The 27,423-nt window shown below is 40.3% G+C and overlaps 1 protein-coding gene across 1 annotated transcript; it reads right to left on the bottom strand.

The window, feature by feature from the left end:
- Positions 1-264: 264 nt before the first annotated feature.
- On the bottom strand, positions 265-22,622 carry impg1b (interphotoreceptor matrix proteoglycan 1b). The gene is made up of 19 exons (XM_030081760.1): positions 22,236-22,622; positions 18,881-19,096; positions 17,519-17,685; positions 16,986-17,014; positions 16,350-16,384; positions 15,777-15,823; positions 14,912-15,061; positions 13,678-13,736; positions 13,119-13,312; positions 12,548-12,979; positions 10,695-11,350; positions 10,134-10,223; positions 5,362-5,581; positions 4,625-4,835; positions 2,902-3,087; positions 2,621-2,804; positions 1,854-1,937; positions 1,533-1,551; positions 265-941 (listed from the first exon to the last, which is right to left on the bottom strand). Exons 1-19 carry the CDS (start codon positions 22,300-22,302, stop codon positions 922-924), a joined length of 3,066 nt encoding a protein of 1,021 aa, XP_029937620.1. The 5' UTR covers positions 22,303-22,622; the 3' UTR covers positions 265-921.
- Between the last annotated feature and the right edge of the window lie 4,801 nt (positions 22,623-27,423).

The raw sequence follows: 27,423 nt of genomic DNA, 5'->3' as shown, positions 1-27,423 counted from the left end.
TGGAATACTAACCTAAGTCTTTGTCACGTCAGTAAAAATCCTTTGAACATGATGCATTTGGTCCAATTAGAACCGAGTTGCTTTGAACAGCGAGATACATAAAAGAAACAAGGCGTGTTACGTTTTTAATGCAAAAAAAAAAAAACACAGTTTATTCTTTGATCTCAAATGTAAAAGGTGTAAAAAAAAAAAAAGAAAGAAAGAAAAAAAAAAAAAAAACATGCCCCCATCTTCCATGTGTGTTTTGTCATTACCAAGCTCTCAAAACACAAAATGATTAGTGGATGTAGTTGTTTAAAATAGGACAGACTTTTTTTTTTTTTTCTATTGATGGAAATATAGCAGCCAATATTTGCACCTCTACTTTTTCGCCTACATCAAACATATCAGCTAATACACAGTAACAGCTTATACATTCATTCTCTTTTTGGGACAAACAACAATCGTCAAGACTTGCATTAAACAATATACAGCATTGTGCAGTCTACAGTTAAGATACCACCATGAGTATCAATTTGTAAATAATAAATACCTCATTGTGAGGAAAGAACAACCTTTGTCAAGGGTATACAGGAAATGTTCCTACTGTTCAATATACAATATAAATATTACTGTCCACTTAACAAGACAACCTAAGTCCACCTTGTATTGTAATATCCACAGCTTTTTTGTCTAACAAGACACAACCAGCACTATGAACAATATTTTTCAATCACGTTCAACATTTTCTCCGGTGCACTGTGAGTGCGCTCCCAGCACGTGGAGACCGAGGTGTCCCAAATACAGTTCAAAAGCAGCTGAAGTCTTTCCCTCCTTGTGTCGCAGTGTTGGCCGGACCTCGGACGAACCGGGTGCCATCAGAGCACTGTGACTTCGAAACATTCATTATCTGATGCCCTTAAAAGACAACATGTTCTGTACTCATTTGGTGGGTGCCACGTCTAGAGGAGGCAAGAGAGAAAACCAGAATAGCTCATGAAATGTAGAGCTATAGACTGAGTGTACAAAAAAATAGGGACATCTGAATTGCAGTGAATTACAGGCTTATAAATCCATCTCCTTTGTGATTGGTTTAGATTTAATGAGGCCAATCACCAAGGAATAATGGCATTCACATGGACTCACCTCATGCAAAAACAAGTGTCCCAGATATTTTTGTATATTCAGTATGAATGACAAAACACAAGTATTCCTACAAGTAATAAAGATCATTTACCATAAAATAATTTGATTTAGGCAAACTCAGATAGGCACTCAAAGCAAAATGGAATTGTTTTTCACAGTTGTAAACATAGTCACATATCATCAATTAACATTTACCACCCATTATTCATGCTACATACTACATGTTTAAGGTTTTTATTTCATGAATCAGTGAACAATTTTAAGGTTATAATATTGATTTCCCCATGTTTCATTCTGCTTATTTATCTTTGAAGTCAGGTTAACTTAGAATCAATGAGTACACAACAGTTAAGAGTGATTTGGTTTGAGGGAAAAATCAAACTAGGCCACAGACACAAGTGCTTTACCTTTACATACATCATAGAGCTAGAAGAAAATTGACATAAAGATAACTGAATATTCAGCAGCATCACAGGAACACCATGCTGTTTATAAACCAAACTGGATGGTTCACTTTAAACTCTTGATTATTGAATTAAGGTATTGCACGCCCCATTGCACTTTGTACATTCAGTAAATACTATCCCTGAATATATATTACTCTTTCATATGCTATTTTCTCCTTGAGTGCATGGGTAGCTTCTATCAGTTCAGCTATTCTCTTATATCAGCTCTAGCATGAAATATAAATCCAGCTTTTCTTTTTTTTTTTTTTTTTTGGTCCTTACCTCATTGTGCGGTATGCAGTGATGGAAGTCCACCATTTCAGAGACTAACTTTTCTGATCTTGTTGTGTAGAGCTGTCTGGGGATCTGTGGAGAAAGGAGGAGACGGGCATATCTTATTTACAGTGCGGATCGTTTAAAGATCACCAGCAGCATTTCAAAGGGGTGAGAAAACAGATAAGGAAGTATTATTCCAATGGAAGGCAGTTGGCGCTCTACAGCTACTGGACTACACCACAGCTAGTTGTAACATCTCTGAACTGTGCTTACGACGGTTTCTGAGCAACTTATGAAGGTGCCCCGAGAACTTGATCTATGTGACGGCGCTACTCTGACTGCATTGTTTTTTGAGTAAGAGCGGGAGCACTATGCAATGTGCAAGGGCTGTGTGTGTGTGTGTGCGTGAGTGTGTGTGTGTGTGAAAATTGATTCAGCTATCACCCTTGGCTTTAATCTCATATCTTCACCGGACGACTATGATACCTCTGGAATTTTAAAATGATCATTTTAACAATGTAAGCAAATTTAGAAATATCAAAATCTACAAGAATAGATAGATCAAAGACTTGTTCTTCCTTGATGGGGAATATAATTTCCTGAAAATACAAATACAAAAGGATGTATGCGGGGCTGAGAACATAGTTAATGATTTGAGAGGAGTTTGTTAAATGATGTTAGTTCAAAGAATGAATTAGATGACATATTAGATGAATGTTCATGGTTAGTATTTTTAGTCAGCCAGTTGTGCTGTACGGTACAGTACAGATTACCTCAATACTTAGATGTATATTTTCAATTGAGGCAAACGTGTCTTGCTCAGACTGTTGGGAATTGGAGGACGCTGAACTCGAAGGACATTGTAATGTGGACACTTGAGTCAAGACACCATCGTCATTTTCAAAAACTGGGTTCTCTCTCAAAGTATTCTCAAAGGCATAGGGAGCATGAGTTTGCCTACAATGTAAAGAAGATTGGTTTGTGAGTAAAAATGCCAAACAACTTCACTGCGCACAGATTAAAACAACAAAAAAGATTAAAAGGTGCTGCTTACACCAAAGTCACAGCCTTTCTGGTCCGCACACATTTCTTGTTTATGAATATCAAAATGCCAATGATAGCACAAACAAGGCAGAGGCTCCCCACAAGGCAGATGATTATTAGCGGAGGGTCCACCGGCATTGACACCAGCTCGTTGCAGCGTTCTCCATGGTAGTGCCAGTATTTACCTACAGGGCATCTAAAACAACAGAGAGAAAATCAGATTAGAGGGACTCACTCTGTATACTCCTCTTAAAACCTTCATGTTTATGAATCATTTAGTCTCATGTTCAGTCTTAAAACCTTGTTTTTCCTCAAACGAGTGGAAAAAAATCTGATAGTGGAATAAGATAATCCTACTTGTTGACAATTCTAACCAACTTGTGTCATGAATTTCCTTGAATCAAGTATCATTTTCTTCATGTTAGTGGGCTGGTCTGCCTTACTCTGCCTTGTTTCAACTAGAGTTCTCATCGGGCCTGAAAATTAAGACCCGACCCGACCCGGGCCTGACTGGGCCAGCCCGAGGCCCGACCCGACCCGACTAATTAGCCGAACTTTAGGCCCGACAGCCCGATAAAGCCCAAAAAAAAAATCGCCAAATTCGCCATTATTTAGCAGAGCCGGTCGGCCGCGGCACCGGGGCACCATCAGTCGGTATCAGGCGAGCCGGCCGTGGCACCGGCCAGCATGAGGCAGCTCAGCTGTCAGATCCGGCAGACCTGACGGGTGGGCGCGGTATCGGACGGTGCCGCGTCTGGCCCGCCTGATGCCGACTGATGGTGCCGCGGCATGTGCGGGTCAATACGGTAGTCTAGAAAACTGGAGATTTTTTTTTTTTCTCGTGCGCCCCCAGATTGCGCCCTGGGCAGTTGCACTGCCCATAGCAAAAACCGTCCCTGCTGCAGTCTGCCAGCACAGCGGGATACTGCTGCAACTCTCTCTCTCACTTGTTTGCGCTGCGCACGCACAGCTGGTTGTCTGTCTGTCACTGAAAGTTTAGCCTCCAAATCCAATCCAGTCTCTCACTCTCTCCACCAGTCACATAAAAATGAAACGTCATAATCAATAACAGAACACATAATTCAATTTTTTTATTTAAAAAAAAAAAAAAAAAAAAAAAAATCCCCCACAGAACCCGAAGCCCGACCCGACCCGCCCAATTCACGTAAATTTTAGGCCCGACCCGACCCGAAAATGTCGGGTCGGGTCGGGTGGGGTCGGGTTCGGGCAGAATATGAGAACTCTAGTTTCAACATATTTATACTTTCCAGAAAAATGCAAGACATGACTGGAGCTGCATTCACTTTCACTTATTTTAATTTTCAAATACACGATACAGTGTCTAAACAGGACAGCATCGAAGTAGCTGTAAGGTTTATTTTTTCACTTTGACAGAGCTAGGCTAACGAATGCTAAGCTAACACAAAATGCTACCCATAGGAACTGAACCACTGAATGTACTGAGGTGAAAATAGCATTGAACAGTTTGTCTCAGTATGGGTAAGTTGGAAAAAAGGTGTTTTGCCCAAAACATTGGAGTATTTATTTAAGAAAAACCTGATTTTAACACTGAATATGAGACTAAATGACTTGTTAAGGTGGAGATTTTATGCATTGTTCTTTGCCGTGTACACATACTAAAAGAAAGACTATTTCTTCTACATGATAAACATGTGCAACAACAACACAGTCATGCAGTTTATCAGTGTTTTTGCCCGTTGGCTGTTGCAGACCTGCAGGTGGCTCCGTGCCCTGGGATTATTTCACAGAGGCCTCCATTGAGGCAGTAGTCAGGCTGCAGGGTGCAGGTGCTCTGACATGGCGTGCCGTCTACCGTGCTGTAGCCAGGATCACACAGACACTCTGCCTCGCCCGTCCAACTGTTTACAACACAGCGTGAAAACTCATTGCAGGCCAGGAATTTACAGGGGTCTGCTTGGTCAGCTGAAAACAGATAACGGAGAGGAGAAAGGAGGAGGCAGTAGAGAGAGAAGATAGCTCATTAGCATTAACGCAATGTCCACCTGTCTGGCGTTGTCACTTTCAGAAGAGAAATTCAAGGGCGTTTGTGATTGATGTGAATGAGGATGTCCACTTTCAGTAAGGTGTGGTTAATGAGATTGTACACAACGATGAGCTCATCCATATACGAAAAGACATATCAGATTTATATCAGCAGACTGAAAAGGGCACAGGAATGCATGTCAGATGCAGAACAGATGCTCTGACCTTGTGTTGTGAAATGAATCAGCACAAGTTACAAGTGCAGATAATGCATGCATTTGTCCACATGTTGTAAAGAACGTGAAAGTGGCCATATTTCATGAGGAAAAATGCATTAGCACTGTTTGTAACCTTGTGCAAGTGGCTGAAGTTTTACTGTAGAGGCACAAAAACAAGTATTGACAATAGTGGCATGTTTTGAAGAGATAGTGATGACTCCGTGATGTGTGAGGCCGAAGCATCCTACCTGGCTCAACGTCCAAGGAGCGGCTATCAATCTCGATATCAAGTCGATTCGATGCTGCATTACAGAAGTCTTCCAGCACACAGTGCACAGCCTCTGTCACATTGTACGGCACCGGCTTATCCAGTTTCATCTTGCTGTTTACCACAACACTGCCATTCCTGAAGTTGAGGATTTCCAGCTGCTTAAATCCAGTCAAATTGGACTGTAGATACGGCAGTAGCTGGAGAAGGGAAAGCAGAGCAAAATTAATTTGTAATCAGCACTAATGCTTATTTTTTCCCTATTTAATCAGTCACTCTGCTATTCCTTTCAGACATTGAAAATTAATACTTAGTCATTGCTTATGTAAAGCCATTTCTCACTGAATAGAATAGTTTGCAATTTTGCTGTATGTTTCTATAGTAATCAACATGACAAATTGATTTTGCAATAACTAAGGAGATCAACAACATTTCATTTGGTGCAGGGTCATGGGATACGGAGTGCAGAGGAAGCCGTTTTAAAATAATGATTGATTTCATCCTATGGGGTGAATAAGGCTTCATTCTTGATCCTGGGAGGACAAAGAGTTCCACAGAGATCTTTAATTGAAAAGTTTAAAGTCGATAACTAAGAAGTGAAGTTGGATTCACTCAAGCAAATCAGTAAGGATCTGTGTCCTCCTGAGAGCAAGACTCAGGAAACAGGAGGAGGAAAATTGCAAGCTGGAAGAGACAGAGAAACATTTAATTCAATGGGTTTACTTCCACAATGACAGGGCTGAGGTTGTCATAGCACTGCTGCATTTTAATTATTCAGGTCACATTTTACTTTGAATAGTAGATGATTAAATTTTTATATAAGCATGAAATCCTGTAATTATTACATGTCAGTATTATTAGATCCAGAGTAAAATGGGGATTGGGTTTAGAGGCATTTGTGTATAAGAACAGAGAGTATACTAAATCTAGTCAGTAAAGATTTGGAGAATAAATGATGAAAAGGTCAAAAGAACTAAAAAAAATAAATAATAAAAAAAAGACAACAAAGTTATCTCTAGTCCATGAAACCATCACAAAGTAATGTATGCTGATCCAGTAACGAATGCACTTTTGTTGGCCCTCGGCCGTATCTCAGTGTTACGCTGAGCTCCCCGGCCGCACATCACTCACACCTGGCCAGAAACACATCTGTGCAGCCAGGTTTTTAGCCGTATCTTACAATTCCCCACTCCGTTGTATTTAAGTAAATAATCTCATTCCCAAGCAGCCATGACTTGCTAATCTGATAAGCGAGAAGCCGTTCAATAAAGACTGTGGACATGGACTGATGACAGCAGTGATACTTGGTTGGGGTGGAAGTCAAGCGAGTGACGTAACAGGACGACATCGGTGTTTATCGATTAGAACTGTTCTCCTTCATCCACCTGCGCTCACTACAGGCAAGGCAGCATCAAACCAACGCAGTGTGAGGAGGGGAGATTACGATGCCTTAGCTGTCCTGTTCCATGCCTGGCTGTAAAGCGGGAGATAAGAGGCCCTAAGGAGCTCAGCTCTGATCCGGCTACTTCACTTATCACTGGCAGACAGTTTACTGGGGTCAGATCCCTTTAGCTAATAGCCTCTGAGAGAAAGAGAGAGAGAGAAGGGGGGGAGAGGGGAATCCAACATCTCAAGAAAATGGGTTGCGACCTACAGTACAGCTGGGCAGGGCATGTAATTTGGTCATCCATGAATGTTAATGCAGCAGGACGTCAACAGGTACATGCTACTGTAGATTAGCCACCAACCTATAGCTCTAATGCCTGGCACGAGGTCAAAGGCACAGCCTTTCACAACAAACCTGAACACAGTCCCTAGTGTGCACTAACAAACAACAGAAGCACAGTCTCCGTTGTCGCCCATATATGGTCCACTAGAGTTTTGTGTACAAGAGCCTTTTTATACTATGCAGACAGCACAGCACAGACAGAGCCACACTCACAGTCTATGACAAACTGGCTCATGCTTCTCCTGAGGTTACGCATGTATCTACTGGTTCTTGTTTGGGAAAAACCTGGTGAAACATCCCTTCTCTGATATGATCTCCAATAGCAAAATAAAATGTTAAAAAAAAAAAAAAAAGAAAAAAGAAAAAAAAACTAAAATATACATTATGTTGTTATAAAAATGTTTCAATTTAGCAAATGGCTAAGTTAAACCTCCATGTCCAATGTTATTGGTTGCTTCACAAACCAGTAGGTACAGGAGTAATAAAAGGGTCTGATAAAAGGAAATGGGAATTGCCAGCTAATGGTTTATATATGGTAGACAGTGAACCTATACCACAAATGGGGTCCAATATCCAACAGAACATTACAGTATGTCCATTTAAATGGGCTACGTGATGGACATTAGCTGACATTTGTTTAAGATCACCCCTCGTATTTTTCAGCAATTTATAACACCATGTCAGTTTAATAAAAGTGCTCACTTCTCTATGTAAATAGCCCATTTAAAAGACGACATTTCCACTATTCCAAATAAATTATTGACAATACACATGGTGAATACTTGTGCATACTTACCAGTGCAAACTTCTGACCACATTAGTTTTGCCAGAAAGAATTCTACAGAACTAAATATACTGGTTAATGAGGAGAGCTGCAGATCCCCAGTTTGGGCAACCATTTAAGATTGGAGATGGAGTTTTATTTAATTTTATTATTGCAATTTAGTATCTGCGCATTCTGATTTGTTGCAAAAAGTAAAGAAACTAAATCTATAATGTGTTATTATCTCTTAAATATGTAATTTGTTACTGTGCAATCACGCTGTTTATTGTTCTATTACCTGATCCAGGGCCACCATGGTTTATTGCTATATCTGCCATGACAATAGTCTTAAAATAAATCCACAAGAGACCCCCCCTGAGAAAATAATAATTCAGACTGCAAAAATCATAATACCAAAAAATGCATAACATGTAAAGCTAAACTCACAGCTTTTGACATCCATGTGTTCTGCTATAATGCAAATCTAAAGAGAAAATCGGAAAATATAATATGGCATTAGCTATTTATCTTTACCCAGAAAGACTCTAACTCCCTTTACACGGCAGTTCATCGGAAAACTAAACCCACCTCTCCTAGTAGCTTACATTCCCTCTGTTCCTCAGCATTGCAGCGAGCAGGCAATCCAATTTGTATTGATATATCTCCGCAGTTTGAGGCTGAGGCCTTTACATAACACCAAGCACAAGGCACTTCTGAGCAAGCCTAAAAATATGTTCCCTCGGTCAACCTCAGGGTAAGCCTTGAAACTAAACAGGGATGTCAACTGAGGCTTCTTTCTTTGTTGTATTCTAATGGGTGCAGGTTTAAAGAACACAATTTTCACCTTCTTGCCAGCAACTATGGCAAATTTTGAAGTCTTATTGGGGGGGAAGAGTTTGCAGGGTAGCCTGTCTGCCAAATGTTAGGGCAAGAAGTAGATCAAACATACTGATGCGAATGGTGCCCTTGATTTTTCACATTGCCTCCATACACAATATACAGTAATGACTTTATTATTCTTCACAAGCTGCAAAACCAATTAACCTCCAGCACAAGTTGATCTGTTTTAATTAGTTGTGCTTTTGAAAGTAAACCTAAAATACCCTGACCATACATGCATCTGTAGTCTGAAAACTCGGTTTCACACAGCATCACTGCAGCACACATACAGATGTCCAGGCAACTGATGTTGTGCTAAGCAGATTGGAGCCACTAATAGAACAATGTGTATAGTGCTTGCACTAACCAGTCTTACTTAAAGCTTCTTACTCCAAGTCAGAAACCTCAGAGGCCTGCGCCCGACTTAGGCACAACCAGGTCCCATGATTCGGACCACCCTGGGCTAGTTGTGTTACTGCTGTGCACAATGCAATACAGTTTTAGCAACACTAAATACATGAAGCTGTGGATCGCTTGTTATTTTGGTTTATAGCAGATTTACTAAGCCCTACACCACATTATTTCCCTCAAAGGTTAAGGGGGTTTAACATTCATTCACTCACTCATTCCTTTTTACTTGAAGGCCACAAATATTCACAAAAAAATGTACTATATTTATAGTACAATTATGAGGAGCTGATTCACAAAACTAACTTTTGGGTTTTGATCATGCATAACTATATTAACTAGATTTTCTGTGTCTGAAGGTTTTCATCACATTAAGTATTTCTCATTTTCAAAGAGACAGCTCAAGGAAGCATACACTGTACACATAACTTTGAACATACAGTCCCATAACACAGATCATACAGTAATCTATGCATGCTACATGATGACACAAAGTAACTTCAGCAAGTCAAAAGGAGGCAGTACATCTACACCATTCATGCCAGAACAAATGACAAGTGCTTTGCTTAAGCGATTTACATCCCCATCCATAAAAGCTATTAACTTCCACACACTCCCTCAGAACACTAGATAAATCTCTTCAAACAAATTTGACAAATGACATTCTGAAAAACAGAACTTAACAGTCAGTCCAACAAGTTTTGCAACAATGCAAAGACTTAAGGCACAATACAAACACCAACATTCGACCAAACTCAAAGACAAAACATCGAAAACCGGAGCAGTTGCTGAAATAAGTAGTCTAGTCTAGTATCTCTAATCACAGGATGAAAGTGAATTAGAAAGTGTTTTATGGATTTTAATATTAGATGTGCACAGATTGTTAGATACTGCATAAAGAAAGGTTAGGTTGGAAATAGAAAGGTCATGCTCTGAGGCATGAGAGATGTTAGTTCCAATATGGAAAGAATACCGGTATGGAGGCTAAGGTCGTCTGTCTCCTAGGCCCAGATTTACTGGAAGCTCCAGGGTTTGGCGAGTCTCTGGGCTCAGAGTGCTGTGTCTAAGTGAAACAAAATATTTGACCAGCTTTTTTCTTAATACTGACACAAAGGAATCCTCTGAAAATTAAAGGGTTTGCATACTGTTGATTTGATCATGAATTTGCCCATTTGATAATGCCATATCCTACTTTATAATAAGTGTTCTTGACTGAGGAAATAATGTTAAGTCATCATGATTTAGTCTTATTTTTTGAAATTCATTTGTATAATGGAAAAATAGCAGCTGTGAGGATAAGGCTTACAATAAAGTGCATCCTCACTCGCATACAAATTCAGATTAGAGCACATTCTTAGAGCTACACTCATGTTTTTCTGCTTCACAGTTTTCTTTTACAACCAAACTTAAACATTACATATTGCACCAAATAGCTTATCAGATGTTTTATGCAATCAGCTCAGGGCTACAAAAGCAAGTATGAGAATAAGGCATGCAGAAGCAAGATATCAAGCACAAAAGCTTGTGTACCTACCAGCTCAAGAAAAGTATTCTCCAGTGATTTGTACTCAGGGGAGTTCTTGTTAAACAGGTCATCAGAAAACCTCATGTTAGTGACCCTCAAGCTAAAGAACACCACTAACTCCTTGTTCTTGTCAACTGCTGCCATCAGAGGGGTGCTAACTTGTCTCATGGCCGGCGCTGCAGTGGACTCGTATGGCCGTTCGTCAGACTCCGAGGGGAATCCACTTCCACTGGCTTCCTCCAAATGTTCTGTCACTTCTGCCTCTGTCCCGTTCTCACTTTGCTGTACATCCTCTTGGATATTTACGTTCTCAGCAGGAAGGTCCGTCGAGACTGGTGTGACTCCACTATGCATCACGTCATCTGTATCCTCAGGGTCTTCGCCACTCTCTGTGGGTGGTGGTAGAGGCTCAACATCCAGCTCCTCTATTTCTGGCTCAATCCCTTGGACTGAATCCATGTCAGATGATGGTACCAAGACTGGGGCCTCAATCTCTGGGTCAGACAACTCCGTCCCTATTGGCTTGGTAGACTCTGGCAGAGCAGGGCTAACATCAGTAGTAGGTCCTGTAGGTGCCAAGTCTTCAGATGGCTGGGGGTCTTCTTCATTCAACCTGTCTTCTGTAAGTTCCTTATTTGCCACATCATCTGGTGGTATGGGAATGTCTACCATAAAAGAAAGGAATCTGGTTAAATATAGAGATTAAAAAGAACAAAATAAGTCAAAATAATAGTCACACTTTATTTGGATATTTTAACACTGATACTGAATTCACAGCCAGGTGACTAGTCTGTTAAAGCAGAAAGTGACTCTCAGGTGAGAACTGACTATGTGAAAAGCAGTCTGGACCAGCAATCTTAAGAGCAGGGAACAGTTCACCAAAAATACAAGAAAGAAAAGTTACTTTCCTTACTTCTAGTGCAGTCTGTTCATCCTCTGTGTGATTTGGCAAGGTTTCCAGCCTTCCATGGATATGCCTATGTCCTGGTACCCAAATACAATGGGGCTAAATGGATATTGGTTTGTGGGACTCAAACCATCAAAAATTTACATGTGGAAAACTCAACAGGAGCAGCTTTTTCTAAAAACAATGACAAGAAGGGCTAGCATGATACATAGCCCTCGGCGGGCGGCATGGCTCAGGAGCTAGAGTGGTTGTCTTGTAACCAGACGGTTCCTGGCTCAATCCCGGCTCCACTAGAAGGCATGTCGAAGTGTCCTTGAGCAAGACATTGAACCCCTAACTGCTCTTGATGGGCAGTTTGCCACCTTGCATGGTAGCCTCTGCTATCAGTGTGTTATTGGGGGAATGTGAGGCAAATGTTGTAAAGTGTTTTGAGTGGTCGGTAGACGAGAAAAGCGCTATAGAAATGCGTTCTGTTTACCCTTTGGATCAAAGATTGGGAACCACTTCCTGTTGTAGTATCCCCAACAGCAGTGGATTGTTGTTGGCTATGGCTTTGTTGTTAATTTGGGGAAAAGCTGTTGCTGTTAACATTTTCACAAATACATTTTTGACAGTTTGAGTTCCTGAAGCAAATACCTATCGAGTCCCAATTGTATTGGTGTGGTAGGAGTAAGGCAAGACTGTAGCAGACCAGAAACCTTGTCAAATCACGCCTGGATGAATAGATTGCACATGGGGTAAAAGTGGGAACTTTGATGTTTAGGAATAGGGTCAGGGTTGGGGTTAGGTGTAAAAATAGGGTCGGGTTTTTGGTTGGGATCAGGGTCAGGGTTGGGTCAGGGTCATGATTATATAATCTGAAGCACTGCAGCCTAGAGGCAAGTAAGTATCTTGTCACTTTTCAAAGACACAATCTTAAATTTCTGTGTATAGATCAAATCAAAAGTAGCCTTACCTTCTGTCACCGGTTCCTCAGCTTCAGCCTCATGTCCCCCATCCTGATCAGTCGGTAGTATGTCCTCCACTTCTGCCACTGTTTCCTCTTCCTGCTCTATATTGGTTGTCATCATTGTGACCGGTGGCATAACATTATTGTCTTCCTCAAGAGTATCTTCTGCAGACTCCTCCTCTACAGATGCCATTACAGGGGTTTCCTCACTGACTCCAACAGTGGCTTCCGGGAGAACGTTGGGGATGAAAGGCACAAAGGTTGGTGTTTCTGGTTTGATTGTGAAAGTTTCCAAGGAGTTTTCTACAGCTGCCATAGTGGGGAAGAAACCTTCTGTAGGTACACCGTCCTCTCCCGTGGCCTGTGTGACGATGTCCTCAGATGCATCACTCTCTAAAGGTTTAATGCTGAGCTCTGCGACTGGATAAATTGTGGTCACTGAAAAGAGAGTGTTGCCTTTGAAAATTAATGTGTCAGCACTGATATACTTTAAAAGCCATTCAACTTTAAATCCTACTCTGAATTCTTTTTTTTTTTTTTTTTACTCTGTTTTATATTTATGTGATGTTATTCTTACCGGTTTCAAAGTTTAAACTTTGCATGTCCAAGGGCAGAGATGTATCCTTTTGTAAGGCATTTGCCACAATGTATTTCAGTTTTGGTGCATTCCCATCTGTCTCGCCGCCTGGCTCCATGAGACTCTCAGCTTCATCACCAAGCAATGTGTCTCCATTAAACACCACAGCATAACGCACAGATGCATCCTCATATCTGATCAACACAATAAATCATGTAAGCAAAACTCATAATACACAAACTTCCGTGGACATTGATGACTGTGAAATGTCCCAAAAGAGGATATTGTTGGGGATGATATTATCACCTTCTCTTTTTTTGAGATATAAGCAGTGAAAAATAATTTGTATCAGGGGAAAAGTATAAGTGATTTATTTTTAGTATTTTGTCTTTCTGAGTGAATAATAGCAATACTGTATGTATGCTGTTTTTTTTTTTTTTTTTTTTTTTTTTTTTTTTGTAAGTCACTGTGCCAAAGTAAATTAAGTATCTTAATAAATGTAGTGAGAGTTCTCTCCCTTGATTGTTTCAAACTCACATTAAAACCTCATTAAACTTACCGAAATCCCAGGACACGAATTTCTTTAAATCCTGGAACTTTTTCAAAAACCTGGAGCATCTGCAAAAGGAAGAACAAAGTCAGCATGAAAAAGATGTGCACGTATCAGCATGTGCTCTTCAGTCTCCCTGTAATGCAGTGTTCAAAGCATAATAAAACAGATGCCAAGAAAACCAACAGGGGGTTAAAACAATATAACACTAGCTACATGATTTAAACATGCGGCATGCTTGTGATACTATTACTTTGGCTTCTTTATCGCGCTGGAATACATTTACATCTTCACTGTGAATCATTCATGAGTTCTAAATGTTTTATCTTTGCAGAGTTTTACATATCAGGATCTGACAATATCTTCTTGGATTTATTCTTTGTTGATCTTAAGCTCCTTTCACACTCCAGTTCATTGGGATTTTAGCAGCACTGTAACAGCTATTGTCAAACAAAGGAATAATTTCAACCACATTTGCAAGCTTGACGGAGGCACCCAGGATTTAAAGTCCTTAGAATGAGACTAATTGGTGCAATACTGTTTACATTTCTTTCTGGGTGATCACACCGGATATTTTTGCCTTTTCCATAATGAACTAACCTATCTAATTCATGTGTCTAAAAGTATGTGGTCATAGTACATCTTTATGTTTTACATCATTATAAATAATTTGAAAACTTACTGTATAGTAAAATAAGTAATAAGTTATTGCCATCTTGCTCACAGATAATCTATCTGATTAGATCTTTCTACTCCAGGCATGCAATCATTTAGAAGTCTTATCTAAAGTCACTTGGGTTTCACCTTAAAGCTTCTTAAAGCTGTTTAATCAGTTTTACACAAAATAACACAACACAGCAGAAGACAACAATCACATTGAGATAATGACTCCTGTAAGACATGATGGCTCGGCTGCTGGTTAAGAATAGCTTTGTGTTACAGGGAGAATAGGGAGCATGGAAGTACAGAGTGAGACAAGGAAGAGCATTTTGCTTTCAGGAGGGCAAGAAAGGAAAACTGTGATGAAGCAACTATTGTGTTACATGGTGAAGCTGAGTAATATATGCAGCTTTTATCTAGAAGAGATGGTGTGTGATTCCACTGTTGTATTCCTCTCAGGAAGGATCAACCACCTTACAAAGGGTTTGTAGTGTTTGCAGTGTTTCTCAAAAGCATCTATGGCTCTGTACATAATGGATGATGTTGGAAATCTGTGACGGGATGACTCACATGTGGCTCTCACCTTATCTGTGAGTTCTCGTGTGATGACGTGGTAGTCTGCAGCCCCAGGGTCACTGAGCAACTCACTGTAGCCAGGGTCCACCACAGTGACACTGAACTCAACTATATGCTCCTCATATTTCTCTGGTATCAGGTTTGCATCCTCTTGTATCTGGCAAACAACAAGATCAAATTACATCGCAATTACTATCAATAATACCTGCATTTTTCCACCTATTGTTAAATATGAATTCAGCATATGACATAAGATTCTGGAAAGCAAGGCACAACTCATCCGAAATACAAAACAAAAAGTCCTGCTTTCCTGCCAGATCCAGTTTTTGTGTGATTTGGCAAAGTTTCCAGTGTATTTTATCTCCCCTGTATTGTTTTGTGGTGCACAAATCGCCAAAAATTTACATGTGAAAAAATCAGCAGCAACAGCTCCTTCCAATAACAATAAGACAGATACCCAGCATAATCCACTGCCCCTGTTGGTGACAAGTTTTGTCAGGGACTATTTCCTGCCAGAGGATACTGGCACTTTATCTGTCCGCCTCTAATTTGAGGGCAGATTGTATTGGGGTGCAGGGAGAAAGGGGAGATTGCAAGAGACTGGACACATCACCAAATCACACAGAAACTGCATGTATATGGATTGATAAATTACACGATGAGGTGGGGAAAAAATAAATGAAAATAAACTGTTTTTAAAATCTCCCTTTAAAATGTATATAGTGGGTTTTCAGCACATGGCAGGGACTCATATCTACAGAAATGGAGGTGTATTTGTCACGGAAATGAAAGCATCGAAAGAAAATCACTTGAGTTGTACATGAGCTCATAACCCTGAGTTTTCTGAGAAAATTCTCCCAATGCCAACTCACCTCCCCTGCTTCAGTGGGCAGGAGAATCAGCGGGGGAGTCCAGGTACCTGAGACAAAAACAGGTTAGGTTCATTTCATTAAAATCATCAGTTAACCTCTTCGACACTGCAGCTCCCAGTGGTGGGTACGTCATTATAAATGCATGCTGCATGGCCACACTTTAGTCAAATCCACTGAACTTTATTTTAGATTCTAGTGGAGATCTCAGTGTCTCATCAGATATCAAACCTGTCCTGCTAAATTGCAGCGTAATTGCAGGAAATGTGTATAAAATGATGCACAAAAACATCCAAACATTTTCTATTTGATTTACTTGTGCAGCCATCGAAAAATGTCATGTTGGGTTTGAATATTTCACTCAGTATAAGATGATGTAGCCTCAATGAACTCAATGCAACCAGCCGATAGAGAATATGTGACATTGTCGCACAATATAGAAAAAAAAAAATGTAACTTTGAACCTTTTTAAGGGGAAATTTAAGGAAACATCAGAGTTCAAGGGGTCAAGACCACTGATGCATGAGAGGTTCATTATAAATCATGTGTTTGATGCACGGATATACATTAACTTACATTCTCTTTCTGGCCCCGGGGTCCCAATTTCAAGTCTGGAAATGAACACACGGATTTGTCAGGATTTTTTTTTTTTTTTTTCAACTATTTTTATCTTATGATTATAATGATACAGTGACTACTTTCAAATTTATTATAGCTAACTATACATGGACATTGACCCAGTGTCCTTGGCTTGGTAATGTGTTTACATTTTGGCTGAACACACCTGTCATCTGCCCACCTGTCTGTTACAGCTTTGAAATCTAGTTTTACCCTTTTGGAGGCACAAATGAAATATTCTGGTCCACCACTGACAAATTAACCATCAGTCGATCAATCAAGCATCTGCATGCTCGAGAGTGATAGTCCTTTTTTATGTTGACCTCCAGACTTTTTAGTCCAGACATAAACTGGTCGAGTTTGTGAAAATTCACAGCTACAGTAAGTGTGAAACTCTGGCTTTCATGATTGATTTTTGGAGAAGAAGTGTTAATAGCTGTTTCCATTAGGCAGTTATTTGACCACTTTGCACTAAAGCAAAAACAAACAAACAGAAAAAACAGCAGCACATTTGTTGTTAATGTATCTAAAAAGCAATGACAACAAAGGAACCTAGACTGAACATATTCACCAAAACATTTCTTTGGTACCTACCCTTCAATATCGCCTTGTTCAGCTACTCTCTAGAAATAAAGAAACAAGATGTCAGAAACTTTGCACAATAGGCCTCTGAAATAGCATTTTTCTCATTTAACTAGTTTTTGTTATGGTGTGAATCAGAACATCTTAAGATCCATGTTGGTTTGTTGTCTGTACCGGTGATGCTTTGCAAATGGCCAGTGCCATTATGTGGAGAAGAGGAAGCTCTAAATCAGCTCCGACATGTTTTGTAAACTTCCATGCATATTTTTGTCAAAGTTACTTATACAGGACATTTCATGCATAAAGAAACTCTATATGCTGAGTATATTAAAAAAGGCACAAATAGTGTCATATTCCCACCAAGATTCCACAAAAATACACATAAACCCTATATAAAAGTCTATATAAAAAAAAAAAAAAACTAAAACAAATTAACCTGAACTACAACAACACAGAGCTGCCCATGCAGTATGAATATGGTTTAATGTGAAGTGCCGTGGGTCCGTCTCTAAAAGCACTAGTGCTGCTGTTGGTCAGCCACTCACCCTGGCCACCAAATCCAGGTGCTCCTGAGAGCTGCTGAAGTTGAGCGCCAGGTCGTCCATGCAGAGGTTTTCATGCTGGCAGGTGTAAACCCAGGCGCGGTACTCGTCTGAGTTAGGAACCCTGTCCAAGAAGATGCGAAACGCTTCCCAAATTGCCTCCTGACAAACTGCAGAGATATCACATCACTTGGTGGATGCTCTGTGAATTCTTCTATGTCATATCATATCATATCATATCCATACATCAACGCCAAGTTAGCAACAAGGGAAAAATTGGACAGAAAAAGACAAAGAAATGTAATAACTGATGATAAACATTGCTGATATTTCAATTAGCATTAAGCAGTGGGTTGGTCTATTAGCTATAAAATTAGCCCATTTTCTATTGGAACAACTTCTGAAGACACAGCATGTCTCTACAAAAGATATAATGCATTATAAAAACTTGATTTTACAAACTCCCAAGATGTATTTAATATATTAGGAGTGCCTCGAAACAGGGTGGTTATGTATAAAGCTCAATCTGTTTCAGTAAATGTCAAATTGTATATTTGAAAGTCATTGCATGTCCATGACATTTTTGTGAATATTAAAATAATCAGCACCAAGACCCCCTGAAGCTAGTTTTTATCTGCCTCAGTGAGGAACAAGCTCCACATTGTCCAATATCTTGATGCCTGTGGGAAATTCATTTTCTCACAGATTCATTCCTGCAGCAATTTGATTGCCTCCAATAAACCATTAAATCTGCCTAATTTTACAGCAGCTTAAAAACATATGGCACAGCAGCCACTGTGGAACAATATGTTGACTACTGCTGAGAAAATGTAATTACGACAAGTCACTTTGGACAAACCATCTGGTAAATGACATAATGTACTGTAATGTAATGTAATGTAATACTGACTAACTGTAAAAGGCAAAGCAGCTTTGTATCTTAAGTTGTTTGTTGCTTTGTGACAAAGCATGGTGCACTGAAACTTTTACATGAAACTTCATTGTTTTGAAGTGTTTTGAAGTATTGTTGCATTTTTATCTCAATGTCACCTGGTCTCAGACTCTCAGCAGTTTATGAGCAAAGACAAACAATAGATATAATCCACATTAGACAACCACATTAGATAATCATGCAATTTTTAGTTGTATAAAACACCATTTGTAAGTTTATCCATTCAATTTTCATTTATTTAAAAACATCAAAGTACATTTTGCAATGCCATAATGGAAAAATAAAAGTCCAGCACTAAAATTAAAAGCAGTAATAAATATTAGCAGTGAAGTAATTATCAGTTTCAGAGAGTGACATTATCATTGCATTAACTTGTATTAACCTGTAACCTCTGCTAACAGTGAGTGTTTTACCTCTGAGCTTGTAATAGGCCCGATGGCTGGTGATCACAGCTTTCATCGTCTCTTGAGGACAGACTTTGACCCCAGTGGTGAAGACCGCTGACCTTTTCGTGCGCTGGCCTTCCTGCGCTGTTCTGACATTGGTGGTGTGTTTGATAGGTCTGGAAGCTTCCAGAAAGTGCCTGTACTTGACATCCCTGAGTCCGGAAAAACCATGTTCATGAAGGTCTGCAGAGGCAATCAGAGAGAAAGTGTAATGTTGTGGGAAATTATTACAGTATGCAGCACATCCAGTTACAGCAAACATATGAGATGTAAGGGCTTCCTACACAGCAGCTGAGATGCTGTGCAGGAGTTATCACTTAGTGCAATTAAGTGTTTGTGTTAAGAATTTGTGATAATTCACAGTCATCTGATTGGTTACACAAAATAGCTTTTGTACTTATTCCTCAGTATAACAGTGATACAAACAGCTACAAAAAACTGTGCCATTAAATATGTTAAATGATTATGGGGCAACTGCAAATCCTGTTTATTTGGCATAATGAGTGATTTCTTGCCTTTATGCATGACCGCAAATGAAAATACATGTTATCTACAATTGCAAAGCACATTATCTATGAGATGTAAAAATTATCTGTCAAAACAAAACAAAACCAAACAAAAAAAAATCCACAAGGTGACTTCCTATCTTTGTCAGGAAGTTGCAAATACTTTTTCCAGCAGGGACATAACCTCATGACAGCTGCTCAGACCTCTGCGTGAACTTCAGGCCTTGTTCTGGCTTTGCTTGTGGAGAGCACTCAGACTAGCAATTAAAATAATTATCCCTTACTTAGAGGGGCCGTATGATTCGATTTTTCAATAACAAATTCATCAGATGTGTGAGTTTTTGTCTCCTTAGGGTGGAAACGATTTGTGCTCCAGAGTCAGTGTTGTCTGATAGCTGTGGTTTTGTTTCGCAGGCTTTAGCACAGTGTGACAGTGGTGGCAGCCTGAAGGTTAGAGATGCTGATTTGTGACAGGAAGTTTGTCATTTTATATGACTAAGCCGGGGAAGTCTGCAGATGTGTGGAGATAGTGAATGAGTAACACACTCTCCTGCTGCAGAGATGCCTTTGGGCAGCTTGACCCCCAGTTGCCCCCGACGAAGCGGCTCAGTGGCAGACGAGGTAGGGTTGAGGTTGCACCGGGCAGCACCCAAGTGTGAATGTGTGGAGATGTGAGAATGTAGATTAGAGCTGAAAAAGATTGTGTGTGTGTGTGTGTGTGTGTGTGTGTGTGTGCGCGCTCTGCAAACCTCAAAGTGTTTAAAATAATGGGTGGATCTCAGTGGCTAATGAAAACGAACCGTGTCACACTTGGCGATGTGTGGCCTCCGAGAACAGAGAGATTATTTCTGTGGACAGGGCCATTTGCATTCATCATATTAATGCACATGAAACACGATACACATCATGCAGACGTTTGCCCCAATTTTCTGATCGGCTCAATAATGAAAACAGGGTCAGTCATACTGCTGTGGCATTACAGGAAGTTATACCACGCTGCAACACAAGTCAGGCGCCCCACTGAACAAGGCTGTTTTGGATAAAAGGCGTTCATTCTTTCCTTCTTAACACAATAAGCCTGGATTTCTCAGCTTCAAAACAAAGTCTCGGCGGTTCATCAGACCTGACAAATAAACTCAAATAAACCTTTTCTAGGTGTTATGTAGATTAAAAACAGAATTTGAATGGAGGGATACGATACTGCAGAATAGAACTGTGTATGAATGAATGTTAACAGTTACTGTGATTTTTGACCACAGTGACACAACTTGTTGTGGGAATCAACCTCTGAAACTTTGAAGATCTTGGGTCCATGCACACAGACATCACTAGGCAGTCCCACCTGAACGCTGTACAATTCAGGACAAGCAGAAAAAGGATAATACTGGCGCATTTAATGGGTGTCAGGAGGGAGCATGTTGTCAGGTGTTAATTTATGTATTTGCAGTCATATTATAACTGAAAACTGTTAATTAGGATTATGCATGCCTGCTGTGCCGACTATTACAACAGATTGTTTAAGAATTAGAATTCAGTTGGAAACGATATTATAATTACAATTATTATTAGTTAAAATTAGAATGGAAATTGGGCACAAAAAAAAAAAAAAAGCTGAAACAAAAATCTAAACTGCCAGAAGAACAAAAAATGTATTACACATGAATTTGAACACCCACAGTACAGAGTGCAATGTTGTTTTCACCATTGCCAAATTTGACCCAACACCAAGAGAATGAAAAAAAGATGTGTGGGCACTGAGTGCAGATCATTGTAGCCTGTAGTTGTATAGTCAGTTTTTCACCCCGTTTAAACCCTGGTGTAATGGCTGTCAGGCAGCCCCATTTACTCTGCAAACATTCACCTTACAAACACTTCAGCCTTAACTCGTGGGCCTGGAATCTTGCCTAATCATGTGTGTGTTTTCGGTAACAGCCGTGCAATTTGGACAAAAACTGAGTGGGAGTTTGAAGCCTGATCTGCACATGTACAGACACGAGGGCCTGAGCTGAACGAGTGAGTGTTGGAATGGGCCTTTAATGCCCAGTGCAACCACAAGGGCCTCACAGCAGAGTTACAAGCCAGAAAAGATTAGCGTCCTGCGACACTGGGAACAGAATAGCTTTTGTTTCCTCCAGGATAATGAGCTCACCCGGGCACATCACACTGAACAACACCGCCACTGCTGATGCAAATGCTGCAGTTGATCAAATGTTGCTATCTACATGTAGCTCAGAGTGCCTTTATTTTAATGCATTACCCCGTTGTTTTTATTCAGAGTGAATATTCATGGCTTTAAAGTGGTTTGCTAGCTCTCCTTGACATGGTTGAACAATAGAAAATAAAGATCTGTATTAAACAAAAAGGGAGGAGCTTGCAGTTTTTAGTTTGCAGAAAAGGTTCTGTGAATTGCACAGTCACGCACACACACACACACACACAATCACACATATGCACACACACGCACACACACATACTCCTAACTGGATGATCCTGCTGCTCTTGACTATGTGTAGGTCAAGTGGATCACCACCTCTGTAGATCTCCTGTCATGCAGTGGAGCATTTTACTGTCTCATTGATTGAGTTACTAAATGACAACATCTGGCACTTGCTATGGTAATTTCAAGTCAGTTTTAGAGGTGGCACTTTTTTCATTTGCTATTACTTTGGCTTTGACTCTCACACATGCAACAATACCCCAGCCAGTTGGGTGGAAACAAAAGGCATCTCTTTCTCCAATCACTTTAAAGAGGTAATGAGTGAAAAAACAACTCGGATATATGAACAGCAATTACATCCCTCCTGCAGCGATCTTACCTTTGATTTGACTTGCTTGGAGGGTAAACAGAAACAAAGCAAAGAGTAGTCCTGACTTCAAAAGCATGGTGGACTAGTTTATGTTGTTTTCAAGTCCAGAGTTGTCATTTGTATAGACACTGTTGCAAACAACAATAAAATCCAGAATTTCTTTATCTCGAGCCGATTCGAGAGGTTTGCAGAAGTGTCCTCATCAGTGCAGCCAAAGTCTCCTGCTTATTAGCACAGAGCCCTAAAGGGATCCAATCCACTCCTGTCTTCAGCAGCAGATTGAGTTAGTTCCTGGATGCTGGTTTGATCCCAGTAGACAACAGAGATGCCTGCATGGATGGCTGAGCGGAGGGAGGTGGAGAGGGAGGGAGGAGAGGTAGAGCAAGAAAAGTGGGAGGAAGGATGGAATTTTGGACGGGAGTCAGTGACGAGGTTAAAAAAGCAGGCTCCGTTTTCAAGGATTATCTCTTTACCTTCTTCTTGCTGCTTGTAATCCCTGCGGGGCCACGTGGCCGCCTAGCCTCATCCTGTTAGCCACCTTCTGGACCCTCATCTGTCAGCTGAACCAGCTTCTGCATCTGCTAACAGGCCTCGACAAGACTGCCTCACCCCGCAGTTGCCCCCTAACTCGCTCACTGACACCTAGCCACCTTTGTCAGTGGTTTCTTTTTCTGCAGCTACATATCACCGTCTGTCTTCTCTCTGATCTTCTGCTGTCTCTGTCTTCCTCTCTCAGTCTGCCATGTCTCCAGCCCTCTTTGTGCTCCCTCTCCCTGGGTGCCCACAGCAGATCCCTGCCTGCTTTCCAGGCCAAATCTTCTGGCTGCCAAGTGAGGTCAGCCCTGCAGACTTGGGCTGTACTGTACATCCAGCTCCCAGTCAAACAATGCACTTCATTCTTGCTCCGGCTGCACGGCCAAGCTCAGCCTTTGAAGGCCTCACGTCTGACTGCTGAGAGGTCCGAATCCTGATTGGTTTCTAAATTTAAACCGTGTAGCACAACATGTATTCCCTCTCCCGTGTGTTTGCCGTGAAAGACAAACTATTTGATGACCCTCCTCTGTTTTCCCCACTGTCGCCTGTGAGCTGGAGGACAAATTAGATCCACAGCAATACTGTACATTCCCTGCCTTCCTCATGTTGTCTCTTTTTACTTTGCTTTTCTTCCTATTTCACCCTGAATAAGGTTTTTCTTCTCTCATCTGACATGAAGATAGTTTAGCCCTCCTGTTACCTTCAAAGTTCATTAGAGAGTTATGTTTTTTCCCTCCCACGTCATATGATCTATCAATGGTTCTCACAGTACTACAGGTATGATTATGTTTTGTGGACTATAATTGCCATTTTATAGTCCCTCATTGTCATCCAAAACAAATAAACTTTATGTAAAATACTGATATTTCTTATATGGTTCATACAGCTAAAAAAGCCTTTTGTCAAATAGACCTGATGCATAAAAAATGTGTACAGGACACTGAAAACATATCATCATTATTGATTTTATGTTAACCCAGTGATAATGATATATTTAAACATTCAATGGAGTCAAACTGACCACAAAGATAATAGAGGGTTAGATAGATACACATCACTTTCTCTTCTACTTGTAAAAGTCATGGAAAAGCAATCTGGATAGTCTTCCTCTGCATGCCTGTCTGTTGTTAATGTTCTTATGATGATGATGATGATAATGATGATGATGGAAGTAGTGGCCATAGTGATGGCATCCATGGCTCTCATTATCAAAGTACTGGTTGTTTCTAATTCTGCACCCTCACCTCTCACTGTGAAGATTACCAGCTGTTGATATCCATTAACATTTTACTGCCGTGAATAAGCCTCTTCAAGGATTACATAATCCACCAAAGGGGGTTTGTGATACAGTAATCTGTTGTCGCTTAATCTGTGAGTGGTGAATACTAGTCACTGGTGAACTGACTTTTTGTAATGAATCCCTACAGTTCACCACAGAAAGCAGAAAGCCGGGTGTAATATGGAGATATCTGATTTCTGCTGAGAATATTCCCTTCCTCTTGACCTTGACTTCCTTTTGTGACTTCACACCCTGCAGGGAAAAGTAACTACATTTTTAAATTATTGTATAAATGTGTTTACAACAACAGTGCGCTTCGTGTCTTTGATGATCTCCACTTCTGTTCCCAAGGCTATTTTAATGTTTTAGGTCATGGTTTCCTTAAAGATCAGGGTCAAGGTCACAAAACAGGTCAAAGTCAAGATTAGGTTTTTGGCTCAGGGTGAGGATTAACAATAATTTGGGCATTTAATCAGACAAAATTAAATGTATATTCTGGTAAAAACAGATGTCACAACTGTGTTTGAAGAGAATTTATGAAGGATAAGGATCAGTCTAATCTTACTAATAAACTAATTTTATTGTTAGCTTTTATGTTGTTGAATATGAGTCAGGTTGATATTCTGCTAGAGAGAACAATTATTGTCTGTCTGTACCAGGATGAAATTCAGACAGAGTGACAGAGGGAACATGGCACTTGCCATCTGTCAGAGGTGGTTATTTCATTAGGGAGAGAAAGGATCTCTCTGTGTTTCATCTGGCACAACAAAAGACAAGTCTGCTGTTATTACATCCATCATCTGTTCCTACATGTAGCGTGTGTGTGTGTGTGTGTGTGTGTGTGTGTGTGTGTGTGTGTGTGCATGTGTGTGTGTGTGTGTGTGTGTGCATATGTGTGTGTACATGTGTATGTAAATGTTTGTATGAGCGAGATTGAGAAAATGTTCTGAATTGCATGTTGGAAAAATACAATGAAAAGTTTATATGGAGTATAAAAACATAGATTGTGTAGGGTTTGTGCCATCTCATTTTTTATTGTTCAGAGTTGATAATCTGCAATATATTCATAGAATAGTCACCATTTTGATGCTTTCCATTGCCAACTGGTAGAATACAATAGCGATTCAACTTCTATCCAGTTCATGAAAGCTTTTACATTTGCTGCTCTAAACAAAAATAGCAACCATGGCTGGGCAGACAAAGAAAACCAGGATCTGCAGAAACCATAATTTCACAATCAGAGAAGCAAAGGAAAAAAAAAAAAAGGTCAAAAGTTACAGTAGTGGGAACACTGATTATGAACTGAACTGATGAAAAACCTAAAAAACTTTACAGCTGTTAGTACCAATACTTTATCATCAAAGATGCTGCCAAATTATATAAAAAAGTGAACTCATTAATACCACCTTACTGCATATAAGGTTTATTCTGTCATGAAAATTAATTCATCTGTGTTGTACAAGTAGTACAAGTAGTGCAGCACAACTCTGAGACACAATAAATTTCCAAACATTTTGACATAACACATAAAATCATTGCTTTTCATCGTGGTCCCAGCTCGAGTTTCTCCTTTCCTGGAGGGCGAGGGAAGACGAGAGCCAGCGGGCTGCTGCAGTCTAATATTAGAGTGATGTTTGTCGTAATGTTCCTCTTTGGGAAAATCCACTTTGGGCTGATTATCAGTGATCCACTCTAGTACTCTACTGGACCTGCAGCAGTGATAGTACTATGGCTAATATGATGTCAAACTGCATGTGCCAAACTCAGCTCAGTGACCTGTTCTGGTTTTTCTGCAGAAACTGGCCTGTTTAAAGATTGATGACTTCATATGACAGCTGATTTGTACATGTGTGTTGCAAAGCGTACTGTCATTGGGGGTCATTCATGTTTTCGTAGCATGCATGCTCACAATCACGATGAATTGCAATGCATGACAAAGTTGGCAACCAAGTTCACCATGTCAGTCAAACAACTGCACACTGATGTCAGATCTTGAAAAACCTTTTTCTCCCCAAATTTTGTTGAAGCCATGACCAAAGAACATCTAAACTTCTATAAAATAAATCAGATACAAAAAGTCATTTGTGCCCCATACAATTAAAATTTATAGTGGATTTTTTTTCAATGACGAAATCAATTTCTGACATTTGGAATAATAAAGTTTACCTTGATCTTGACCTTGAAGGTCATTTGTGTGGATGTTCTTAGTCCTGCATAATCTGTGAGTGTACGTGCCTGTAGTAGGCTCTAGATTAAAGCCACTCAGCTGTAAAGTCTGTGATGTAAACACTTTTTAACTCTTGCATTGCCAGTGAATGGTGATGAAAAATACTGGCAACGTACCGACATGGAAAACTATTGGGCTGTATGACATGTGCACCACATCAATCCACATTTGCACTAGGTATTGGAGATTAAGGTTGACAGGTTTCATTTTTCTATATCTTTGAGGCTTGTTTGAGCAAAAATTGATGCAATGTGGTGCTTCAGTCAATCCCATGGGGAGATCATCGTTTCATCAGACTCTCCTCCATGAGGTCAGAGGTCAAGGTTAGTTCCAGAACAGCTTAGCTGGGCCTGGCAGGGTTTCAGTGTCTCGCCAAAGGACACTTGAGCAAGGCAAACGGGTTCAATCTCAGCACACCCTCACCCTATTTACTCCTCCTTTGCAGGTTCGTGTGGAGTGTTTGCCATGGTGTAGGCCTATTAACCAATAAATCAACCAATTAACAAGGAGTGGAAGTCAGCTGTAAAACCCTCCAAGAGTCAGTGTGCATCAGCGCCGACTCACATTTCTGCTACCATCGCACAGTGCACGTGCAGGAGGATGGAGGAAACATCACACACATGTAGGCTCAGTCTTGCTGCCGTGACTTTGTCAAATGTTGTTTACCCATACAGCCTTTTTCACTTGGCTTCAAACATCATGGAAATTGAAATGACCATGTTTAATAGACAAATTAAAACCACCCAAAATTTATCTTATAGCATATGGGCATTGTTTCAGGAATGATACTGTTTTGTAAAGCCAGTGGGAAGCTTTGTAGCCCTAGAATGAAGCCTGAAAGTTGAAAAAAATAAAATAAACAGCACATTGAGAGATGCATCTCTTGGTATCCATGGCGATGACGGCTTCATATTCAGCTGGTGAGTGACATGGGCCTTCTGGAGCTTCCCCAGGTTTTAATGCCCTCCTCCTCTACAGCTGTGAGCGTGACTCCCTGAGAAGTCTCACTCTGCGCTGAAGGACGAGTGGGGAGGGACCAGTTTGGCAAGGGGCCACGCTCGCTGAAACGGGACACACTTGAGTTTTGGGTCCTCCAGTTGAAGGATGTCTGCTGTTTCCCCAACAACTGTTCTGAATTGTATTCCTTTTTTTTCTAA

Source organism: Myripristis murdjan, chromosome 22, assembly GCF_902150065.1.
Source record: "Myripristis murdjan chromosome 22, fMyrMur1.1, whole genome shotgun sequence".
Lineage (NCBI taxonomy): Eukaryota > Metazoa > Chordata > Actinopteri > Holocentriformes > Holocentridae > Myripristis > Myripristis murdjan.
Note: the sequence above shows the minus strand (reverse complement) of the source record. Positions and strands in the feature narration are given on the sequence as shown.